A 21,546-nucleotide genomic window follows, 5' to 3' on the forward strand; every position below is an offset into this window, starting at 1 on the left:
CGTGGCACTTGGTGCCATGGTCTAGTCATGAGGTTGGTGGTGACAGGTTGGACTTGATGATCTTTGAGGTCACTTCCAACCTTGGTGATTCTGTGATATTGGTGACCAAGCAACTTTTATAATATAAAACACTTTGACTAAGATATTAACATTAGTATAAAGTAATTTTGCAAAGGAAATGTAAGAAAATCATGCAGTGACATTGCATCACTCAGCAGCAATTACAGAACTACTGTGCCACAAGTTCTCCAGGAGGATGTGGAAAGAAAAAACACAACAACCAAATGCCTGTGGACAGGTGTCCCACACAGTGGATGTGGCTCTCCTATGACAGTGTGGGGCCTTTTGCTGCCTAGATTTAGAGATACTTTGAGAACCCAACGTGTTGAAGCTGCTTGCTTTGCAAGAAAGGAGAAATACAATTGATTAATACAATTGATTAATACCATTTTGGACCACAGCAGCTTTGTTTGCTCCTTCATTTGCTCCTCTGGACCCTGATCCTAGCAACATAGGGAGTGCAGTAACAATGAATGTGACAACTGAATATTTTCGTATGGAATTAAAACACCTCACCATCAGTGCCACTTGGCTCCAGAATTTCTTCTTCTGTGTTAAGTGGAGAGAAAGAGGATTATTTAGCTCAGAAAAAGAAGATTATTTAGCTAGTTTGTTCAAATGTTTAGTCAATGAGGTTTTGGAAAGTTGCTAATGAAGTTCAAAGGCGAATGTTCTCTTTAACAAATGTGAAAGAAGGCTGTTATGGGCTCCACTGGGAATGCTCTGCACTATTTGCCATATGCAAAAAAGCTTGGCAGGATAATCAGAAGTCACTGGGAGCCCCTTCTTCAAAAACCTCCATATTACCAGTTTCTGAATCCAGGTTATGGAGTGAAGCAGAAACACCTGTTGTAACCCACCCTCGGATGCTGATGCTTAGGACTGGGAGGAGCCAGTCACCCTGGGGACTTTTTTCATTCATCCTAGCTTAATCTAAAATGAAATACAGATAATTAATTGCAGAATTTGCAATAAAAAGCATAGTTGCAAAGACTTATGAGAAAAATGAGTGCAAGTAAAAGGAGTAAAGCCACATAACTTTGCTTAGCCTGAAGATTAAAGGTTTCTTTCATCTCCATGCTCTCTGACACTGGCTGTGCTCCAGCTAAGGCATCTCATTTTCCCCAGGTTATGGATATTTGCAGAAGACAGTAGAAATTTGGGGTGTATCCTGTTTATCTGCATAATCAACATTCATATCCCATGAAAAAGAGGAGGAAGAGGGTGGAAAAGTAGATAATTCGTGTTCAGCCTCATGCCTCTAGTCGTTTGGTGGTCATTAGGTGAATTCGCCTAACCATTGTTTGCTGTCCTGTTTTAGAGATGTTTAACTGGCCCAGCTGAACAAATCTCCTCCTTCTAGCCAGACTGGGACATGGCACATTGACAATTAGGCATCTGTTGTCTAGGTTCCTTTTTATAAGCAAAGGAAAGAAGTGGGCATTTGTAGCCTGTGACTCACATGGTCTATTTCAGACATGTGTACACTGGGATGGGAGGAGCAGCCTGCTAGAGACACCCATTTGTCTCCACTGACTATAAAGGAAGCCTTGCCATCCTGCTCAGATTTAGGGATTGCCAACCTTAGCTGGGGGGCTTTCTATCCTTAAGGACTGTTCTTGTACGAGGCTGGATTTGAACCAAAGCAGTGATTCACAAAGAAGTCCTCTCCCCTTCTTGCCAAGCTGGGAAATTTCCATGTCCCAGAGAGAATCTTCTCATTCTCCCTCTTGCCTCTCACCACAATTACAGTGTCACATAGTGGCATCTCAGAGGAGAGCTCTTGTTTAGGACCTGTCCCAGAAGTGACCTGTCATTGCTGGCATTAACTGCTTTGGGAGCTTCTGACTCTTCTTCATGACACTGTGATGGAGGCAATGAAAATCTGCCTTGGAATATGGAGGGGGACAGACAGGAGCTCCCAGCCCTGCTCTTCTTCATGCTCTCATGCAGTTTCAGGACTTTGTCAGCATTCTGCTTGCACTTGCAAATGTTCCTGCAACAAAAGGAAGCAGACTGGTAAGCAGTAGAGAAACTCAAAGTAAAGCTTTCACAGGAGCAGTGTTTGTAGTAAGCAGAAAATATTGTAGGTGTTCTGAAACAGGTCTGATTGTGGACAACTGTAAAGGGACAGATTTAGAAGCATCCTTAGTGTCCAAGTATGAGTGTTCTTAAACAGTTTCTTTTGAGTTGAACCCAGGTACTCAGCGTTCAGTGATGAACTGAAGCTGGCTTAAGGTTCCTAATGCCTGATCCAGAACACCACATGACAGAAGCATTGGTGTAGGCTAAAATCACTTTGCTGAAAAGATTTCTCTCCAGAAATACCATCAGGTTAACTTGTCCCAGCAGCCTTCATTTCACAGTATCACAGTATCACTTAAAGTTGGAAGAGACCTCAAGGATCATCGAGTCCAACCTGGCCTCGATGAGCCCTCCATCACTCAAACTATATAAAGGACCAGGTATTTGATCTGCACTTAGCATAAAACCAGCACAAAGTTATAATGTCAGCATAAAAATGCTTATTACAGCTTGCTGTAGGAAATGTGGAAGTGCTGTGATTATGTCCACACCTGACCTGGTGCAAAATTGTGTGATCTGCTAGAGCACATATTTGATACAAATCTGTGGAGCTTAGGTTTTATCCTCTCTCTTGCACTTCAGAGAACTTAACCTGCCTATCCTAAGGAGAATAAAGAGTGGGAAAGAGGATAAAGAGAAAGAGAATAAAGAGAGAGTGAAGGTTTTAGGATGACAAAGGTGCTTGCATTGCAACTGCACTAATATTTCCTTCCCCAGGGGTACTGGGTGTCAGTCTAGTTCTTGGGAGGGATGACAAGAAGCTTAATATTAAATTAAATGTTAAAGAATTGAAACCCATGTTTGAAAAAGATAACATTGTTGGTGCTTGCTTTAGTCATATTTTTAGTTCTAGATTTCCTAGTAGAAAAAAAAAAAGACAAAAGGAGTACAGAAGCAGAGGTACTGAGCCTTTAGTACCCCGTTGTGATTCAAACAATATTCCACATTTTTGCTGGTGTGGGTTTTATTAATTAAGCAAACAGCCATATTTTCAGTATCCTAGCTGCACCTCTACACTACAAAGCACACTAGGGCTTTGTTTTCTAAAGCTAAAATACAGCAAGCTGTTAATGGAGTTTTATATTTGTGCTCCCAAGAGATTTAAATGAAGTCTTGAGGGTAACCACAACCCCTGGCGAGAATCCTTTTTCCTATTGAAGCTGACCTGGACAGGACTTGCATTCATGCCACATCCAAATTGTCCAGAGAAAAGAATCTCTGTGGGAGACACCACACGTTCTTCTTACTTCTCACCAGCCTCCCAGAGCCACTGCATCTTAGTCATTAGCAAGGGAGAGAAGGAAACCAATACTTCCGAGTTATGGAAAAGAAAACCATGCAAGAAGAAAAATACTTAGTAGAACCCACAAACTAATAAGGAAAGGGCTGTTTGGTTGCCAGCAACTTGCTCCTGACCTCATGAACTGCAAAATATTCTCTGTTTTCCTTGGGCAAATGTTGTCAGTGAATTGTTTCAGGGTTCCTTGGGATGGATGGAGTAAGTCAAAAGGTAGCTTGTTTAGATTATTAAAGCATTTTGTATACATATAGATGATATATGTAGATGATAGATATAGATGATATAGATGATAGAGATATAGATGATATAGAGATAGAGATGATATAGATACAGGTATAGATGGTATAGATGATATAGAGATATAGATGATATAGGTATAGATGATATAGAGATATAGAGGTAGAGATAGAGATAGAGATAGAGGTAGAGGTAGAGATAGAGATACAAATAGAGGTAGAGGTAGAGGTAGAGATAGAAATAGAGGTAGAGGCAGAGGTAGAGGCAGAGGTAGAGGTAGAGGTAGAGGTAGAGGTAGAGGTAGAGGTAGAGGTAGAGGTAGAGGTAGAGGTAGAGGTAGAGGTAGAGATAGAAATAGAGGTAGAGGTAGAGGCAGAGGTAGAGGTAGAGGTAGAGGCAGAGGTAGAGGTAGAGGCAGAGGTAGAGGCAGAGGTAGAGATATATCTCCAGTGCACTTCAGTTGGTAATCACTCAGCCTAAACAGAAGCAATTAGCTGCCTGTAGAACATTAGCAGTGAGCTGCCTGTGATGTTCCATCTACAGATTTAGCACCTGTGTTAAACTCCTGTTCTGAATCATAGAATCATAGAATCAATAAGATTGGAAAAGACCTCAAAGTTCATCAAGTCCAACCTGTCACCCAAGACCTCATGACTGCTAAACCATGGCACCAAGTGCCACATCCAATCCCCTCTTGAACACCTTGAATCACCACCTGGATCTGCCTCAGTCTTTGCTCTAAGAGATAAAGAAAATGGGTTTGGAAAAATAAAGCAATATAAACAACTGCTCTCTGAAAAATAATTTATCTGTTATTTGCCTGTGTTTTTATATCAAACAGGTACTTTAAGGTACAATTCTTTTTGCATTTCTTTTTTTATTTATTTGTTAAGTTATTGAAGCTGTTTTATAAGTCCAAAGCAGAGATTTGCTAAATATAAATGTCCTTGCTAAATGTAAACTTGTTTGCTTTGTAAATTATCAACCCAGAGTGAATTCTTACAGGTCAGAAGTATGAACTTCTTTGAAATTGGATGTAGGGTGGAGTCACCATCCCTGGAGGTGTTCATATAGGGATTGGAAGTGGCACTTGGTGCCATGGTTTAGTAGTCATGAGGTCTGTGGTGACAGGTTGGACTTGATGATCTCTGAGGGTTTTTTTCAACCTTATTGATTCTATACTGTACTCTTTTTTAGCAAGGTTAAAAACAAAAGGGAGAATAGTGATGAGATGAGATTCTAACTCTGTATGGGGTCTGCCCCTGTGTGCACTGCTAGCTACTTGTGGTGGTTTCTTTCTCTACCATGGTAAATCCCACAAGAAAGAAACTCTCCATTTCTTAGGTACAGTGGGATTTTGGAGCCTGCACATTCCTGGATACAGTCAGACTGTGAAACCTGTGTATGATGTGACTTGAAAGAGAAACACTGCTGGATAACTTTCTTTAGAAAGAGAAAAAAAAGGGAAAAAAAGTCAAAGCCAGAAGACTTAGAAAAGGATAGGAAAGGAACAGGAACCAGAAGTTCTATGTGCAGTTTCAGGAGGCTGAAAACAAGTTTTAAGCCATGTTCCATTTTGAAAGCAGCTAAGTGTCTGCTAAATATTGATAATGTTGGTAACTGATTTTCTGACAAGACTAAAGTAAAAAAATATATGCATGAGCATGTGCTGGGTTTGGAGAATTATATATGTCAATGAAATCTGTCAGCAAGCCAGATAATTACTTCAACACAGAATTATCTCTCTGGTAACTTACATCAGTCTTAGGAGATGGCTTGAGCTGTCTTGTTGGTAAATCTGAGAACAGTGTAAAAGATGTCCAGTCACTGAGGGTATGGCATGCATCCACCTTCCAGCATGAAGGCCAGTAAGTGGCATTAATGTGGGTTTCAGAAGAAAATTAGCTTCCAAATAGCTGGAGGATAACAGCCAGCTGCCTGCAGAGAGAGCAAGAGAAACCATAACCCAGGGAGAGAACGCCACTGCTGAAACACTATTTACCTTCTAGAGCTCTGAGCAAAACCTGACAGGAAAGATCGTAGGCTGTTGCACTGCTAAATATTTTGTGGTCTCTGGGAGCTTGAGAGTTGAACCACAAGACCTGTGTGGTATGTGAGAGGGCTGGAAAGGATTGTTTCACCTAGGGAGGCTGCTAGATCTCAGTAGCTTGCATAGGTGCCAGATGGCCTCTTCCTCGGAATTTAAAAGAGGCAAGTGAAGTGATCCAGCAGCTAGTAGGTTTATCCAGTAAGGTCAGGTGAAGTGCACACTCCCCTAATTACAGTGACCTCTCTACCTACCATGTGGAGAGAAAAATGCTCTGTGGAGTGTATGAAATCAGAGTTATATTTCTTTCATGCAGACAGACCCTCCAGCTGACTCTTTTTCCATAGAATCAGAACACCAGTTTTGCAAAGAAGTTTGTGCTAGTCAGAAACTCCAGTCACAGCATTGTTTCTCTGAGAAATGGATGCATTAGGAAAAGCTGTGCTGCAAGGCTGTCCCACCCAGAAGGGCTATCTTTTGGATGAGGGTTGCTAACAGCGCTGTCCTAGAGCTCTCTCACTATAGCTGCCACTGTCAGATCCATGAGCAAACATAACAGCTCCAGCTGGACAAGGTAAATTTCAGTCATCCAAAGAGAAACACAAGTGGCTTCGTACAGAAACTTTGAACTCGCATATGGTTTGGCAAAGAAAGGATGCAGCTGAGAACCTGTAATGAATTTCTGCAGGGAAAGGGAATTAAAATGAGAAGCTGTCTTTTAAACTAGAGCAGGAGACCAGCAGTTGTCTGAACAATGTAAGAAAGCTGAAAAATTCTCCATGAAAAGAAATTACATTAATCATAACAGAAAGACTACTTCTGACTTTAGAGGTGTCTCTGGAACAGGCCACCAACAGCAATAGGAAAGCAGTTGCAATGAGAATGCCATGAGACCTCACCATGTAGTGGGTGGCAATGTCTTCTGGCCAAATTTGGGCCCCATTTAATAACAATGAAGGATTTTATCATTGCTACATTTTAAACAGTATTAAAAGTGCAGGCACACATTGTCACCTGGGGAATAGAATAGAATAGAATGGAATGGAATGGAAATGGAATGGAATGGAATGGAATGGAATGGAATGGAATGGAATGGAATGGAATGGAATGGAATGGAATGGAATGGAATGGAATGGAATGGAATGGAATGAAATGGAATGGAATGGAATGGAATGGAATAGAATAGACCCGGTTGGAAGAGACCTTCAAGATCATCACGTCCAACCTATCATCCAACACCACCCAACCAACTAAACCATGCAACCAAGCACCCTATCAAGTCTCCTCCTGAACACCTCCAGTGATGGTGACTCAGCTAAACTTTTTCAGTTCCTCAGCAACAGTCACTTCTGATTCAGGTCTAAGTTTTCAGACATCAAGCATCAGAGAGACATCTCATTTGGCAGACTTGTTCCTTTGAGCCTTGCCTAGGTCTGGTCCCTGATGGAGAGCAAGAGGATGTGTTTTTTCCAAGAAGTTCAATTCATTGTAGAGGTGGCTTCGACTCTGACAATTTTTGTGGGTTTCATCTTTCAGGGATCTGACTCACAACTGAATCTGTGACTTTGTGCTATGAAGGAGTGTGAATGATTTGTTTAAAAGCCTGTCTGTAGCAGAATATTTTTTTATTGGAGTTTTTCACCCCATTCTCAGTGCAGAAGATTTTTTTAAGCTAGTGTTTCAAAGCCTGCAGCCATCCAAATGAAGCACATGCTCACTTTTTCTGCTCTTCCGTGTCTCCTTGTTAGGCGTTTTGTTAGCAGTTGAAGATTTTCGTTTCACTGGCATATCCCTACCCATTCCTGGTAACCTGACTAAATCCTTTTGCATCCTACTAAAAGAAACGCTGCTCGCAGGGAGAGAGGCTCCAACAAGCACTCGCTCCTCCGTGAAACTTGCTCCCTCTGGTGTTTCAGCAGAGCCAGTGCTTGGTGACATTTGAAGCTAGGTTCAGTAATTTCATTCCATCACAGTAATAAGGATTCTCTTTTTCTTACAGGACCTGTAATATCATTTCAAAATACTCTTGTTGCATCTTATTTTAAACCAAGATTTTGTTCAGTCAGTGTTTTCCTGGAGTCATTCAGGAGTCATAGCAGTGATTGCAAAGAATCATAGCATCATAGAATCAATAAGGTTGGAAGAGACCTCAAAGATCATCAAGTCCAACCTGTCACCCAACACCTCATGACTACTAAACCATGGCACCAAGTGCCACGTCCAATCCCCTTTTGAACACCTCCAGGGATGGGGACTCCACCACCTCCCTGGGCAGAACATTCCAACGGCTAACAACTCTCTCCGGGAAGAACTTTCTCCTCACCTCCAGCCTAAACCTCCCCTGGCACAGCTTGAGACTGTGTCCTCTTGTTCTGCTGCTGGTTGCCTGGGAGAAGAGACCAACCCCCTCCTGGCTGCAACCACCCTTCAGGTAGTTGTAGACAGCAATAAGGTCTCCCCCTGAGCCTCCTCTTCTCCAGGCTAAACAATCCCAGCTCCCTCAGCCTCTCCTCACAGGACTTGTGCTCGAGGCCTCTCCCCAGCCTCGTTGCCCTTCTCTGGACACGTTCAAGAGTCTCAATGTCCTTCTTAAACTGAGGGGCCCAGAACTTGACACAGTACTCAAGGTGTGGCCTAACCAGTGCTGAGTAGAGGGACACAATGACTTCCCTGTTCCTGCTGGCCACACTATTCTTGATGCAGGCCAGGATGCTATTGGCAAAGAGCAATACTTTCCCATTCTGCTCTGAATGCCATCTTCCCTAGAAATAAATCTTTCATTCTATTCTATTGTTTCATTGTATTCCTAAGTTTTATGCTCACTCAATTAAGGGAAAATAATTCATGAGGCTCATTTTGGATCCTGCACGTAGAAACACAGCTTGTTGTTTGGGTTTTGTTTGTAATGTAGGACTATTTGTATCTGTCAAGCTAGACAAATGTGGCATGTAAGCATGCCTCTAATTTAAATTGTTCCCAGAATGTTTCTGGAAAATCTGTTTTGAAAACATAACTGATACTTGAACTGGAATTATATTTAAGAAAACCAAATTGTGGAGAGAGAAGGCAACTTTCTGTATCCCTCTGACATGAGAGTTTCTGGTTATTCAAAGCTTGTTTTCAGTTACTGTATTGTTGCTTAAGTAGAATAAGAAGGCTTTGATATTACTGGACGTGGCACTTGGAGCCTTGGGCTAGTCATGAGGTCTGTGGTGACAGGTTGGACTCGATGATCCTCGAGGTCTCTTCCAACCTTGGCGATCCTGTGGGGTATTTCAAGCGTTTAATCCTGTTTCAAATGAAACTGATATTACCAATCCTTTTTACTCCTTGAAGGATCTGGACCAGGCCATCACAAACAGGTTGTGTGAACAGCAGTGGAGATGACAGAAAATACCTGAAAAAGCAGGAAGGTGACAGGTGCCTGGGAAAGGTGGATTGAAGATAATGACAGAGATAGTACAAGCTCTCTCACAACTCCCTGAAATTTTTCTCTTGTATCCATTTTAGTGGATAATTAGATCTTTTAATTGCTCTCTCACTGAGGCCAGAAAGGTCTCATTACTAAAAGGTGGACAGCCAAGGTGAAATTTCTCTTGAACAGTTTCTGTAAAACATTCCTGCTTCAAATGATGAGGTATAAGACAACTTATGGTTCTTCAGTTCTCAACTGCTACACAAGAACTTGATAGTTCATAGTATGGCATTAATTGAGAAGAGAAATTCTCTACCTTGACATGGTAGAAAGGTTTGAATATAGCAGGGGTTTTTCTGCTTTTATTATTTGGAGTGATGTAAGAATTTGGGTATGTGCTTGCAACACAAATTAGGTTGACTGAGTAACAAGTGAGACAGGACTGTGTAGACAAACTTTGTATGAAGTAACTACAATGTTTCTTGCATGCCTAAGATTGTAAGTCACTCAGACAAGCTTCTTACTGCACTGTGGGGAAATACTGTCACCTCTTTGGTTTAGAGCTCTGTGCTTAACAAGCCAGAGTGCTTTGCCCAGTCCTGGACTCCTGCAGCCATCTCTGTATCCATTTTGTTTGGCTGTTATAAAGGACATTCTAAAGAAGCTGGAGAGGAAGAGTTTAAACTTCCCAGATGAGCACTGTGAAAGGTGTTTTTGGATTGGCATTTTACATGGGGGTATGTCCCTGGACTTGCAACTAACATAAAAAGTTACTGCCTGCCAGGTGAGATGGAGTGACTGGTTTTATGTCCACATTAAACCCCTCCCTGCCAGGTGAGATGGAGTGACTGGTTTTATGTCCACATTAAACCCCTCCCTGCCAGGTGAGATGGAGTGACTGGTTTTATGTCCACATTAAACCCCTCCCCGTGGTGAAATAAAATTTCCACCTAAAGGAGGGAGAAAAGGATGCAGGTGTGCAGGTACAACTGCTCAGCTGCCAGATGGCAACTGCTTCGATTTGCTTGTTTGATCTCATGCAGTCAGCTGCAACACAGAAATTAAAATGAGAGCAGGAGTAGGGAACAAATCAGCTTGTGTCTTTTGAGTGTATAACATTCTGGTAACATACTCAGTCTGTCTCTTACTGTATTTATGAGGATCAAATCCTTGGAGACCCTTATCCCCCTGAAATCAGTGAGAATTTTGTCATGGGAATATGCACAAATCCTTAAGAGGCACACTTCTATCAATTTGTAAATTATCTTTAGTAGTACAGAGTCAGCTATATGCAAGTACCAAAGTGTTTGTATGTCTTGCGTTTAGCCCGCCACTACCAAAGGCTTAGGTGTTCACTTCCTATCGTTTTCTAGTCTCTTTAATAAAGACCTGCACTTGCAAAGATGCTACACCCCTCTGGGCAGCTTTTCCAGTATGTCAGTAGCCTTAAAATTAGAAACTTATCATTTCTAATCTAAGCTTGCAAAAGCATAACCTCACTGCTGCTTGACTCACTGACCTCGGTCTCAAGGGACAGATTACAGCTTTTTTGCCTTTTATTCCCTCAAGCAAGAGCTTTCTACATGTTTGAAGATTGCTGTTATTTCAGATTTAAGCTGTCAAATCACCCAGTCTTTTGCATTAAGCCTTCCCCCACCCCCTGCCCTCTGATGGTTTCTGTTTGTAGATCATTGCCGTTTGGGGACATTTTCCTGAAACTTGCTGTTCTGTCTTTTGAAAGTTTCAGGGGATTTCCCACGGCCCGTCTGCCTTCACAGAGGCAAATAAATAGAGAAAAAGGGGGGGAGGGGGGCGGGGAATAGTCAAAAAATTGAACAGCCCAGGAAACAGCAGCGATTTGTCCTCCTGACACTACTGTTTGATGGTTCTTGTAGAAGCAGAGCATGGTTTTGGTTGGAAAAGACCTTTCAGATCACCAAGTCCAACCATTCTCTAACTTTGCCAAGGCTGGTGCTAAACCATGTCCCTCAGCACCACATCTCTGCCTCTTTTAAACACCTCCAGGGATGGAGATTCAACCATCTTCCTGGGGAGCCTGTTGCAGTGTTTCAGAGCCCTTTCGGTGGAGAAGTTTCTTGTAATATCTAACCTAAACCTGTCCTGGTGCAGCTTGAGGCTGTTTCCTCTTGTCCTGTCACTTGTTACTAAGGAGAGGAGACTGACCCCCACCTCAATCCCGATAACAGGCTGCAGTGCCTGGCGGTGACAGTGCGGCTCCCACCGAGGGAAGGAGCCCCAAGCTGGCCGCGTTGCCGGCTGCGTCTCCTCTTGTCCGGCCGGGCACGGTGCCGCTGCTCGCTAGATGGCATCACCTGCGCGTCCTACCGAGCAGGCAGCCCCTTACAGATCCCCCTAACTGGCACACTCTTCCTGCTTGTCTTTTAATTTCCGATGCGTTTTTCTAATGCAATTCGTAGTGCCTCCATTTACACACAGTGCTCCCTCCTACTCCACTCTCACGGTGCTCGTTGCTTGCAGTTTGCAGTTGCCAGCCAGGTTGTTGCTGGAGTGGGGATGTGGCATCTGTGCAGGAATGTTCATAGAGTCATAGAATCAATAAGGTTGGAAAAGACCTCAAAGATCATCAAGTTCAACCTGTCACCCAAGACTTCATGACCGCTAAACCATGGCACCAAGTGCCATGTCCAATCCCCTCTTGAACACCTCCAGGGACGGCGACTCCACCACCTCCCTGGGCAGCACATTCCAGTGTGCATATTCTATTCTATTCTATTCTATTGCATTCTATTCTATTCTATTCTATTCTATTCTATTCTATTCTATTCTATTCTATTCTATGCCACACACCACTTGCTTCTCATTTCTGTCTTGTTTGTGTGTTGTTAGCCTTTACTGAAGAAGGGGATCTGTAAGCGTGAGATGAAACAAGGCACAGACTGCAGTGTGGGGCTGACTGGCAGTGTGGGTAGTTGTACTAGCAAGGTTGAAGTGGTGTGGGCTGGTCTCAGCCATTTGGGAATGCTGTAAGAACAGATTATGTGGAAAACAACCTGTTTTTCTCTTCCAGTGTCCATGTACCTCAAGAAGAAGCAAGAGTAGCCCTACATTAAAAAAAACAACACAAAGCTTGCAAGGATCTGGCTGTGGCATTGCTCTCCTAGAAGCCTTGGCTGTTCTGCAAGCCAGGATACTGCTTATGCTATGGGAGATGAGGCAGGACTAGGAAGCAGGAGGGTAAAGATTAGGGGCAGACTGAATGGGGTTGTTCTTTCAGATAGGAAAAGGGAGGAGGGGTCAGGAAATGGTAGGTTTTGAGCTTGCTTGAAAAGACTTTGGGGAAAAAGTAGCTAACAAGTTACATTTTCAAGAAGTGCAGCCACACCTTGAAGCTTACTTTGGTTAGGGCCAGCCCTGAAACCTGCAGCCTTGAGGTTCCGGGTTGATTCTTCGGTCCACCATGAAACAGAGAAAGCAGGGGATGAGGGGGTGTGATGTTCAACAAAGAGATGGCAGAGCAGAAATGGCCTCTAATTTTGATGTTAGGACTTCTATTTAAATACAGCTCAAGGTCCTGCGCTGTTCCAGACAGACTTTGACCTCAGAAACACAAGAATGGGAAGGAGCATGGTGGTTCCTGTCTCATATCAAACCAGAAGAAGCAACAACTGCTCTTGGCTTCCTTAGAACAGTTTCTAGTCATAGTATCATAGTATCATTCAGGGTTGGAAGGGACCCCAAGGATCATCTAGTTCCAACCCCCCTGCCATGGGCAGGGACACCCCACACTAGATCAGGCTGGCCAGAGCCTCATCCAGCCTGGTATTAAACACCTCCAAGGACGGGGCCTCGACCACCTCCCTGGACAGCCCATTCCAGGGTTTCACCACTCTCACGGTGAAGAACCTCCTCCTCACATCCAGCCTGAATCTCCCCACCTCCAGCTTCATTCCATTCCCCCTAGTCCTATCACTACCTGAGATCCTGAGAAGTCCTTCCCCAGCCTTCCTGTAGGCCCCCTTCAGATACTGGAAGGCCACAATTAGGTCACCTTGGAGCCTTCTCTTCTGCAGACTGAACAGCCCCAACTCCTTCAGTCTGTCCTTGTAGGAGAGGTGCTCCAGCCCTCTGATCATCCTTGTGGCCCTTCTCTGGACACGTTCCAGCACCTCCACATCCCTCTTGTAATAGGGGCTCCAGAACTGGACACAGTACTCCAGGTGGGGTCTCACCAGGGCTGAGTAGAGGGAGCAGATCACCTCCCTCGACCTGCTTGAGATCTGTCTTTAGCTACTGAAGCATTTTAATTTTTGCAGTATGCTTCTTGTAGGCCACAGGAGTAGAAAAGGAGTAGAGGAGGAAGTGACCCATGAAATATTTGGAGAAGTGATGTTCTGTGTGTACTCTGCTGAAGTGTTTCATTCAGTGTATTAAATATTTAGATAGCCCTGCAGTCACTGTTAATCCAAGTAGTCCTGTTTTCCCTAGCCCACCACAGATCGTTACCTTATGGTCACCCCCTTGAAATTACTCAAGGTGAACATAGTGTTGTCATCACTGGGAGACAGTTTATTATTTTAGAAAACACAGCCTGTTTCTGCCTGGCCAGAGCTGGATGTTGCTTAAAATACTGAGCCTGTTAATGTTACAGGGGCTGTAAACATTGCTTTTAACAGATACACAGGCAGAGAGGCAAATGTAGGATCAGTTGGTCCTGTCTTGTCATTGGTAATATTTCATTTGTTCAAAGCTGAAGTACCACAAGCATTTACTTTGTGATCATAAAAAGCTTTACTTTTCTGAGGACATAGGAGGAAAAGTTTTCTTTTTCATTTGATTTGAACTACTGATACATTTTCCTTATCCATGGGTATCATAGTATCATTCAGGGTTGGAAGGGACCACAAGGATCATCTAGTTCCAGCCCCCCTTTATTAATTGACTATAGCTTATCCTTAACACTGTTCTGTTCTCATTTCTCTTCATATTTCTTAGTTCCTCTCTTAGTCTGATTTTTGTCAATTTTTCTCTTTTCTTTCACATTCTACTTCACTTGTGCATCCAAGAATGGCTTGAAAGATACTCTGCTTTGTAGGTAGCCATTCATATACAGGGATTCACAAGCTAGTTCTTGGGAACAGCAAGGAGAGGTTCATCACCCTGCCTCACGTTTGGCCTCATGACAGGCGGAAGCTCAGTGAAGTGTCATTCTGAATTGCTGGTTTCATAGAATCATAGAATCAATAAGGTTGGAAAAGACTTCCAAGATCCTCAAGTCCAACCTGTCACCCAACACCTCATGACTACTAAACCATGGCACCAAGTGCCACATCCAATCCTTTTTTGAAAACCTCCAGGGATGGTGACTCCACCACCTCCCTGGGCAGCACATTCCGATGGCCAACAACTCTTTCTGTGAAGAACTTTCTCCTCACCTCAAGCCTAAACTTCCCCAGGCACAGCTAGAGACTATGTCCTCTTGTTCTGGTGCTGCTTGCCTGGGAGAAGAAACCAACCCCCACCTGGCTAAAACCTCCCTTCAGGTAGCTATAGCGAGCAAGAAGGTCTCCCCTGAGCCTCCTCTTCTCCAGGCTAAACAACCCCAGTTGCCTTTAGCCTCTCCTCATAGGGCTTGTGCTCAAGGCCTCTCCTCAGCCTCTTTACCCTTCTCTGGACATTCAAGAGTCTCAATGTCCCTCTTAAACTGAGGGGCCCAGAACTGGACACAGTACTCAAGGTGTGGCCAACCCATCCATACTCCTTTTTCCCCCTTCTCACTTTCTGGAAATACTGTTTCTGTTTTGGTTTTGGTTTTTTTTCAGATGAAAAGGAGGCATGCCATACTGTGATACTAACATCTCCTTTGTCTCCAAACTCAGTATCCTCTTTTCATGCCTGCTCCTAATCAGAGGTATTAATAGCTGGTATTCTTCCTGCCTGAACTGGACCCTTTGGTCTGCTAAGAAACTGCACTTTGAGACAATTGCAGAAAACATTTAAGAATATTTGACATCCATCACACTTTTTTTGCTCTTAAGACATTTGCCTCTTCCTAACTTCCTATCTTTCAGGCTCCTCATCCTTTTACTCTGTTTTTAAACATCTTCAGCTCTTGGAGGAAGGCGAGGGATGATTTATCTCTTCCTGCTGCTCCCTGTTCTTGGTATCTGCCTGAACCCAGGCCTCCAGAATGTGACCACATTTTGCACAGTCATCCCTGCTTCATGCTTCACTCTGCTTTTTTATCTTGCTTTATGCTAACATTTCCTTCCCTCTGATTCTTGTTTTGCTTCTGCTTCTACTGGAATCCACACTTGAGCTTAAATGAAAGGAAATGGAAGATGACTTGTCTAATGGAATTGTAGCCATCATCCCCTTTTCTCCTCTACTTGCATTCATTAGATGAAATGTAAATTCCTTTCCAGAATCTTCTGTAATGAAGAGGGTGTTTTTTTTCCTGTGTTTCTGCTGAATGCTTATATTAGTTGTTGGATATATTTACTTAGACAAGAGAAGGCAACAACAGTGGTCAAAGAAGTGTCTCTGTTCACTCTGAAAACCTGAAGTGCTGTAAGATCACAGTGGAAAGCAATACAGTCGTCCACATCACTGTTACAGTAACACTTTCTTTCAGCTCTACTCTGTTTATCAAATTAACAACTGTTATCTACAAGCCTGCAATCAGACAGAAATTAGGGAAGAGGTAGCAGTTCTTACTCAAGTCAAAGCTGCAGAGAAGCTGGCTGCGGGTATCGATTGCTAAGGTATTAAATTGCCTGTGGATTTAAAAGAGAGAAAAGTCACGTTCCCAAATACTGTTTGTGTTGTAGAAGTTGGGTAGTTGTTAAAGCCACTAAACACAAGCTCCAAATTGGCAGCTGAAGGTTTGTTTTTCTTGGCTGAATTCTAGGAGGGCTTTTTTTTTCAGGCTCATAGCTCTCTGCTTAGCTAAATCATATAAATAGTGGATAAATTCCTTTTAATTCAATCAAGTAGGTGCTCCTTAGAAGCAGTGACAATACTAAAAATTACACTGTGTTCCTGTGGTTTAGTTCTGGACTGAAACCTTGCCAAAAACATGCCTCTTGACCATTGGCCTTTTTTTGATAATCCAAAGAATAGTTAAGGGATTAAAATGGCAGAGCAGACTTACAGACACTGAGTCCGAAGGAGCGCCGAGCCAGTGGGGTGTAAACTTCTCCTGCCAAGGAGAGGTGGTGCAATAAAAGAGCACAACATAACTCACAAATATTTTTCCCCCCCCATTGGAGGTATTAGAATAAACCAAACCAGGTTGGAAGAGACCTTCAAGATCATCGTGTCCAACCCATCAACCAATCCAACCCACCCAAACAGCTAACCCATGGCACCAAGCACCCCATCAAGTCTCCTTCTGAACACATTCAATGACGGCAACTCCACCACCTCCCCGGGCAACCCATTCCAATGGGCAATCACTCTTTCTGTATAGAACTTCTTCCTAACATCCAACCTGAACCTCCCCTGGCGCAGCCTGAGACTGTGTCCTCTTGTTCTGGTACTGGCTGCCTGGGAGAAGAGACCATCATCCGCCTGTCTACAGCCTCCCTTCAGGTAGTTGTAGAGAGTGATAAGGTCACCCCTGAGTCTCCTCTTCTCCAGGCTGAGCAACCCCAGCTCCCTCAGCCTCTCCTCATAGGGCTTGTGTTCCAAACCCCTCACCAACTTTGTTGCTCTTCTCTGGACTCGTTCCAGCAAGTCAACCTCCTTCCTAAACTGAGGGGCCCAGAACTGGACACAGTACTCGAGGTGCGGCCTAACCAGTGCAGTGTACAGGGGCAGAATGACCTCCCTATGTATGTTAGAACATCAAACTGCATGTTTAAATCAAGCAATTTTGTTACTGTAGCTGAGGAGAGCAGCTGGATTAAAGACTGGGTTATTGTCTGTGCTGGAGGACTTCTGCCAGTCATGACGAGCTTTATGCAGGTTCTTTCTGAGTTTGTTCTGAGGGGCTCTGCATTTCCAGCTCTACAGAATTCCCATCACACTTGCTAGCACAGCTGTATTGCAAGCAATTAAATTGTAAGGTGAGACACTGCAAAGAACATCTTGATCAAATTACAACATCAGATAGGACAAGAAAAACAAACTCCAGACTGGACACTAAGGGAACCTCTGATAATGTACATAGAGGAAATTGTGTTGAAATACAACAGGGCATAGCTGTGAGAAGAGACTCTGGCAGGACTTTAATATGTGGCAGCTCTGAGACAACTCCTTTTAATTGCTCATGTTTCTCTCTTCTGCTTAAAGAGGAGTTTAACAAACTGCAAAGGCAATTATTATTTTTAAAAGTGTATTTAGAAGGTGATTATAACTCCCTGCAGAGGCTAGTTACTATTCTAGGCTGTATTTCAGAGATCTCAGATAAACTCCCAAGTTCTCTAGTAACAAGTGTGGAAGCAGAAAAACTGCATTTGCTGCTTGGCAAAATACATGCAATAGATTAAAAGGCTGTGCATAAAATGCTGAGATGTTTGCTTGCCTGCTCTGCATCATTGGATTAAGTTTTCTCACACAATCACAGGGAGGTAAAGATGTTGAGGCACTTCTTTACAGTAAGGTGACAGCACACTGCAACAGGCTGCCCACAGAGGTTGTGAAATCTCCTTCTCTGAAGACTTTCAAAACCTGCCTGGATGTGGTCCTGTGTGACCTGTCCTAGGTGGTCCTGCTCTGGCAGGGTGTGGGATTGGGTAATCTCTGGGGGTCGCTTTATTTGAACCTGTGAGAGGTAGTCACAGAATTAACTAGGTTGGAAAAGACCTTTGAGATCATCAAGTCCAACCTATTACCTAACAGCTAACGTTGTGCTAATGTAACAATGTGCAATTTCCAAAACAACAAAGACAGATTGTCATAGTACAGCATAGGAAATGCAGTGACTAATGGTAATAGCAGAAAAAACGGTGCAGCTCTGCTCCTGAAATCTGTGTTGCTCGTCCCAGACCACATTCACACCAAAAACACTGCAGGAAAGCTTTCATAAATCTGTTGTGCTTAATCAAAAAGAAAATCATTGGTCTTGGCTAGGTCTCAAGGCAAACGTCATGGCATCCTGTAATGCTGTAGGAACATGCTGATATTCCCCTGGTGCAGGCTGCTACACAGGCTGACCTAAATACTGTGGAGAACTGGAATAGTAACCTAGTTATGAGTTGGGAGATTTTGTTTTCTGAGAGACAGTGCTCCACTCTTTAGCTTTGGGGAAGAAATCTGTCCAGTCACAGCACAGAGTATGACTTATTTGCCTCCTCTCTAGCTGCAGTGATAACAGCCACTTCCAAACTTTTTTTTGGGGGGAGACTTTTTTCCCCCCTGCCATCTGTAGATGTTTGGATGTGTAATTTCTGAAATGATGTTATGTTTAGCACCCAGCATCTTCCAGTCTTTCATTGATCCTACTGTTTCAAACATACATGTTCACTAAATAGCTCAAGTTCAAGTGGTTTAAGTCTTAGTTTTTCAAACTGGAGAACAGCATTACTCACATACCAGAAGGCTAAGTAATGTCTGGGATTTATTAAATCATTCAGCAAAGTTGACCACAGGCAGTTGCATATAGAACAAATGCTGGAAGAAAAATAATCTCCTATGATGATGTTCATTATACTATAACACAGACTGAGAGCCAAATACTTGGTGTCATTTCTGTCTCTATAACTTGGAACAGTTTGAGTTAGAAGGAACCTTTACAGGTCACCTAGTCCAACCCCTTGCAGCAAGCAGGGACATCTTCAACCACAGCAGGTTGCTCAGAGCCCGGTCCAACCTCAACTAGAATGTCTCCAGGGACAGGGCTTCCACCATCTCTGTGGACAACCTGTTCCAGTGTTTCACCACCCTCGTTGTAAAAGAATTATTATTATTTCTTTTCAGACCTTTAACTGGATTAACATTTTCTATTACAGAGGGTTTGAGCGCAGAGGAAATATATATTCTTAGATTTTTAGGAATGATTTGAAGAAAACTACAAGTCTAATGCTAACTGGATGTCTTGGTAAAGCAGCAGTGGGTGATAGTGAGGTAAATGTTTGTGGCTTGAATGAATAGCTAACTTTTATCACCAACTTAGTGTTACTGCACACTTCATAAAATCTATTCAAAATGTATTTGCAAAATGCTATTGCTGTTACACTTGGCAAACCAAAGAGCATTAGTATCATAGTATCAGTCAGGGTTGGAAGGGACCACAAGGATCATCTAGTTCCAACCCCCCTGCCATGGGCAGGGACACCCTACACTAGATCAGGCTGGCCAGAGCCTCGTCCAGCCTGGGCTTAAACACCTCCAGGGACAGGGCCTCAACCACCTCCCTGGACAACCCATTCCAGGGCTTCACCACTCTCATGGTGAAGAACTTCCTCCTCATATCCAGCCTGAATCTCCCACCTGCAGCTTCATTCCATTCCCCCTAGCCCTATCACTACCTGAGATCCTGAGCAGTCCCTCCCCAGCCTTCTTGTAGGTCCCCTTCAGATACTGGAAAGCCACAATTAAGTCACCTCGGAGCCTTCTCTTCTGCAGACTGAACAGCCCCAACTCTTTCAGTCTGTCCTCATAGGAGAGGTGCTCCAGCCCTCTGATCATCCTCCTGGCCCTGCTCTGGACACCTTCCAGCACCTCCAGATCCCTCTTGTAACAGGGGCTCCAGAACTGGACGCAGTACTCCAGGTGGGGTCTCACCAGAGCTGAGACCCCACATTGTTGAAGCTGGAATTGGAACTGGGAGTTTCTTTGCGACTGTTCCCAATATTCCACATACCTGCAACAGTTCCTGATATTCCACACATCTGTGCCATCTGGTTTATCAGCATTTCACAGATCAAGTCCTAGCTGTGAAAAATGCAAAAATATTTAAAAGGATGTTGCTGATCAGCCAATGCCAACCTCAAGCATCTGAAGTGGCTGATCAGATGTTCCTGGGAATTTCAGTTCCTTACCATATTCTGAATGTTAAACTCCTTGTAAAAATCACAAAGTGAGCACCCCAAGAAACTGAGCAAAGGCAACAGGAAGTAATTGTCTTCTGTGTAAGGCTATAATCTGTAATTTATTGTGACTAACAGGACATCAAACAAAATAACAATGAAAATGCCATAAAAGAAGACAAACTTATTGACACTGCAATGTATCCTCTTGGCATGATTGGGGGTTTTTTTTGGTTTATATCGAGTTACAACCCAGAGAAAACTTGAAAACTTTGCTTTGCCTTGTTAAAATGGTATTGTTTGCACATAAAAGGATATTTGTTGTGTGGATTAAGTGGTCTGTGAGCAGGGTTGGATAATGCATAATTATCTTTTAATTTTTTAGAAGACTGTGGGATGTATTTCCCAGAAGTGAAAAATCATCCAGACAAATATTTACAAAGATGTCCTGAGTCTGTAAAAAAGTGGCTGAAACAACTGAAGAGTGCTGGGAAGATTCTGCTCTTAATTACTAGTTCTCACAGTGATTATTGCAGACTCCTGTGTGAACATATTCTTGGGTAAGTGCAATGGCCCTTCCAAATTCTGTCTGCTGGTAGCAACTGGAAATAAGACTGAACTGTATGGAAGTTAACTGGAGTTTCTTTTTGTGTTGTGAATTACTTGGATCTGAAGTTTCTGGTGGGTCTCTCACTATGAGGTGGACTATCCACTACTTTTGAACTGAAGTAGTCCATCTATGAGCCTGTGAACTGTGTCTGACCCATAGCATACATTCTGCATCTTTTGTGGGCTCACAAGAAGATTGAAGGTGGCATGGAATATCTTTCAGGCCAGCACTGAATACATCATCTGAATCCCAATCTTATCACAAGTTTTTGCTAGACTGTCTTGTTCAAGCTGCTTCCTTTCTGTGCTCCTCCAGTGGTGAGTGCAAGTAGTAGTAATATTTCCTTTCCTTGCAGTAAATCTTCATGGAAAGCTTACAGGTATTTCTTCTCAGGGGTGATTTCCAGGAGATGGTTGTGCATTAGACATGTGCATGTACAGATCACAGCAGAAAAGATAAAGCAGGTAGTTCATTGTACTTGGTAATTGATTGAGGTTGTAGTTGCTGATCACCGTTAACTGTTTTCAGCTGGTCGAGTTTAAAGTCATTGAAATCCAGCAGAATGATCACTTATACCCTTAGATACCATTTAATCAGTGGTGCAAATAGCTGGGTGAATGACATGGTGAGGCTCTTTAATAAACTAAACAAAGAAACAAAGTGGTGCAATGTGAGCCAGCCTTGGCTATCTGGATAAGCCTGGGAAGAGCAGGGTGAATACAGCAACACAGTAAGAAATCCAGCAGTACACTGAAAAACAGAGCTACCTTCCAAAACCAGTCCCTGCCACTATCACTTCTCTTGTACTCACTGGGCTGAATGCTGGATGGTTTCACTGCC

The 21,546-nt window shown here is 43.2% G+C and overlaps 1 protein-coding gene across 1 annotated transcript in view; it reads left to right on the forward strand.

The window, feature by feature from the left end:
- Window positions 1-21,546, forward strand: part of NT5DC1 (5'-nucleotidase domain containing 1) — a 120,471-nt gene that overhangs the window by 55,382 nt on the left and 43,543 nt on the right. Inside the window, exon 7 of the mRNA XM_068162260.1 lies at window positions 20,482-20,656. Within this exon, the coding sequence (XP_068018361.1) occupies window positions 20,482-20,656 (175 nt within the window). The remainder of the gene's footprint in view (window positions 1-20,481; window positions 20,657-21,546) is intronic.

The sequence above is a fragment of the Melanerpes formicivorus genome, unplaced genomic scaffold (assembly GCF_026170545.1).
Source record: "Melanerpes formicivorus ecotype bairdi unplaced genomic scaffold, bMelFor1.0.p_v2 SCAF_63, whole genome shotgun sequence".
NCBI classification, from domain to species: domain Eukaryota; kingdom Metazoa; phylum Chordata; class Aves; order Piciformes; family Picidae; genus Melanerpes; species Melanerpes formicivorus.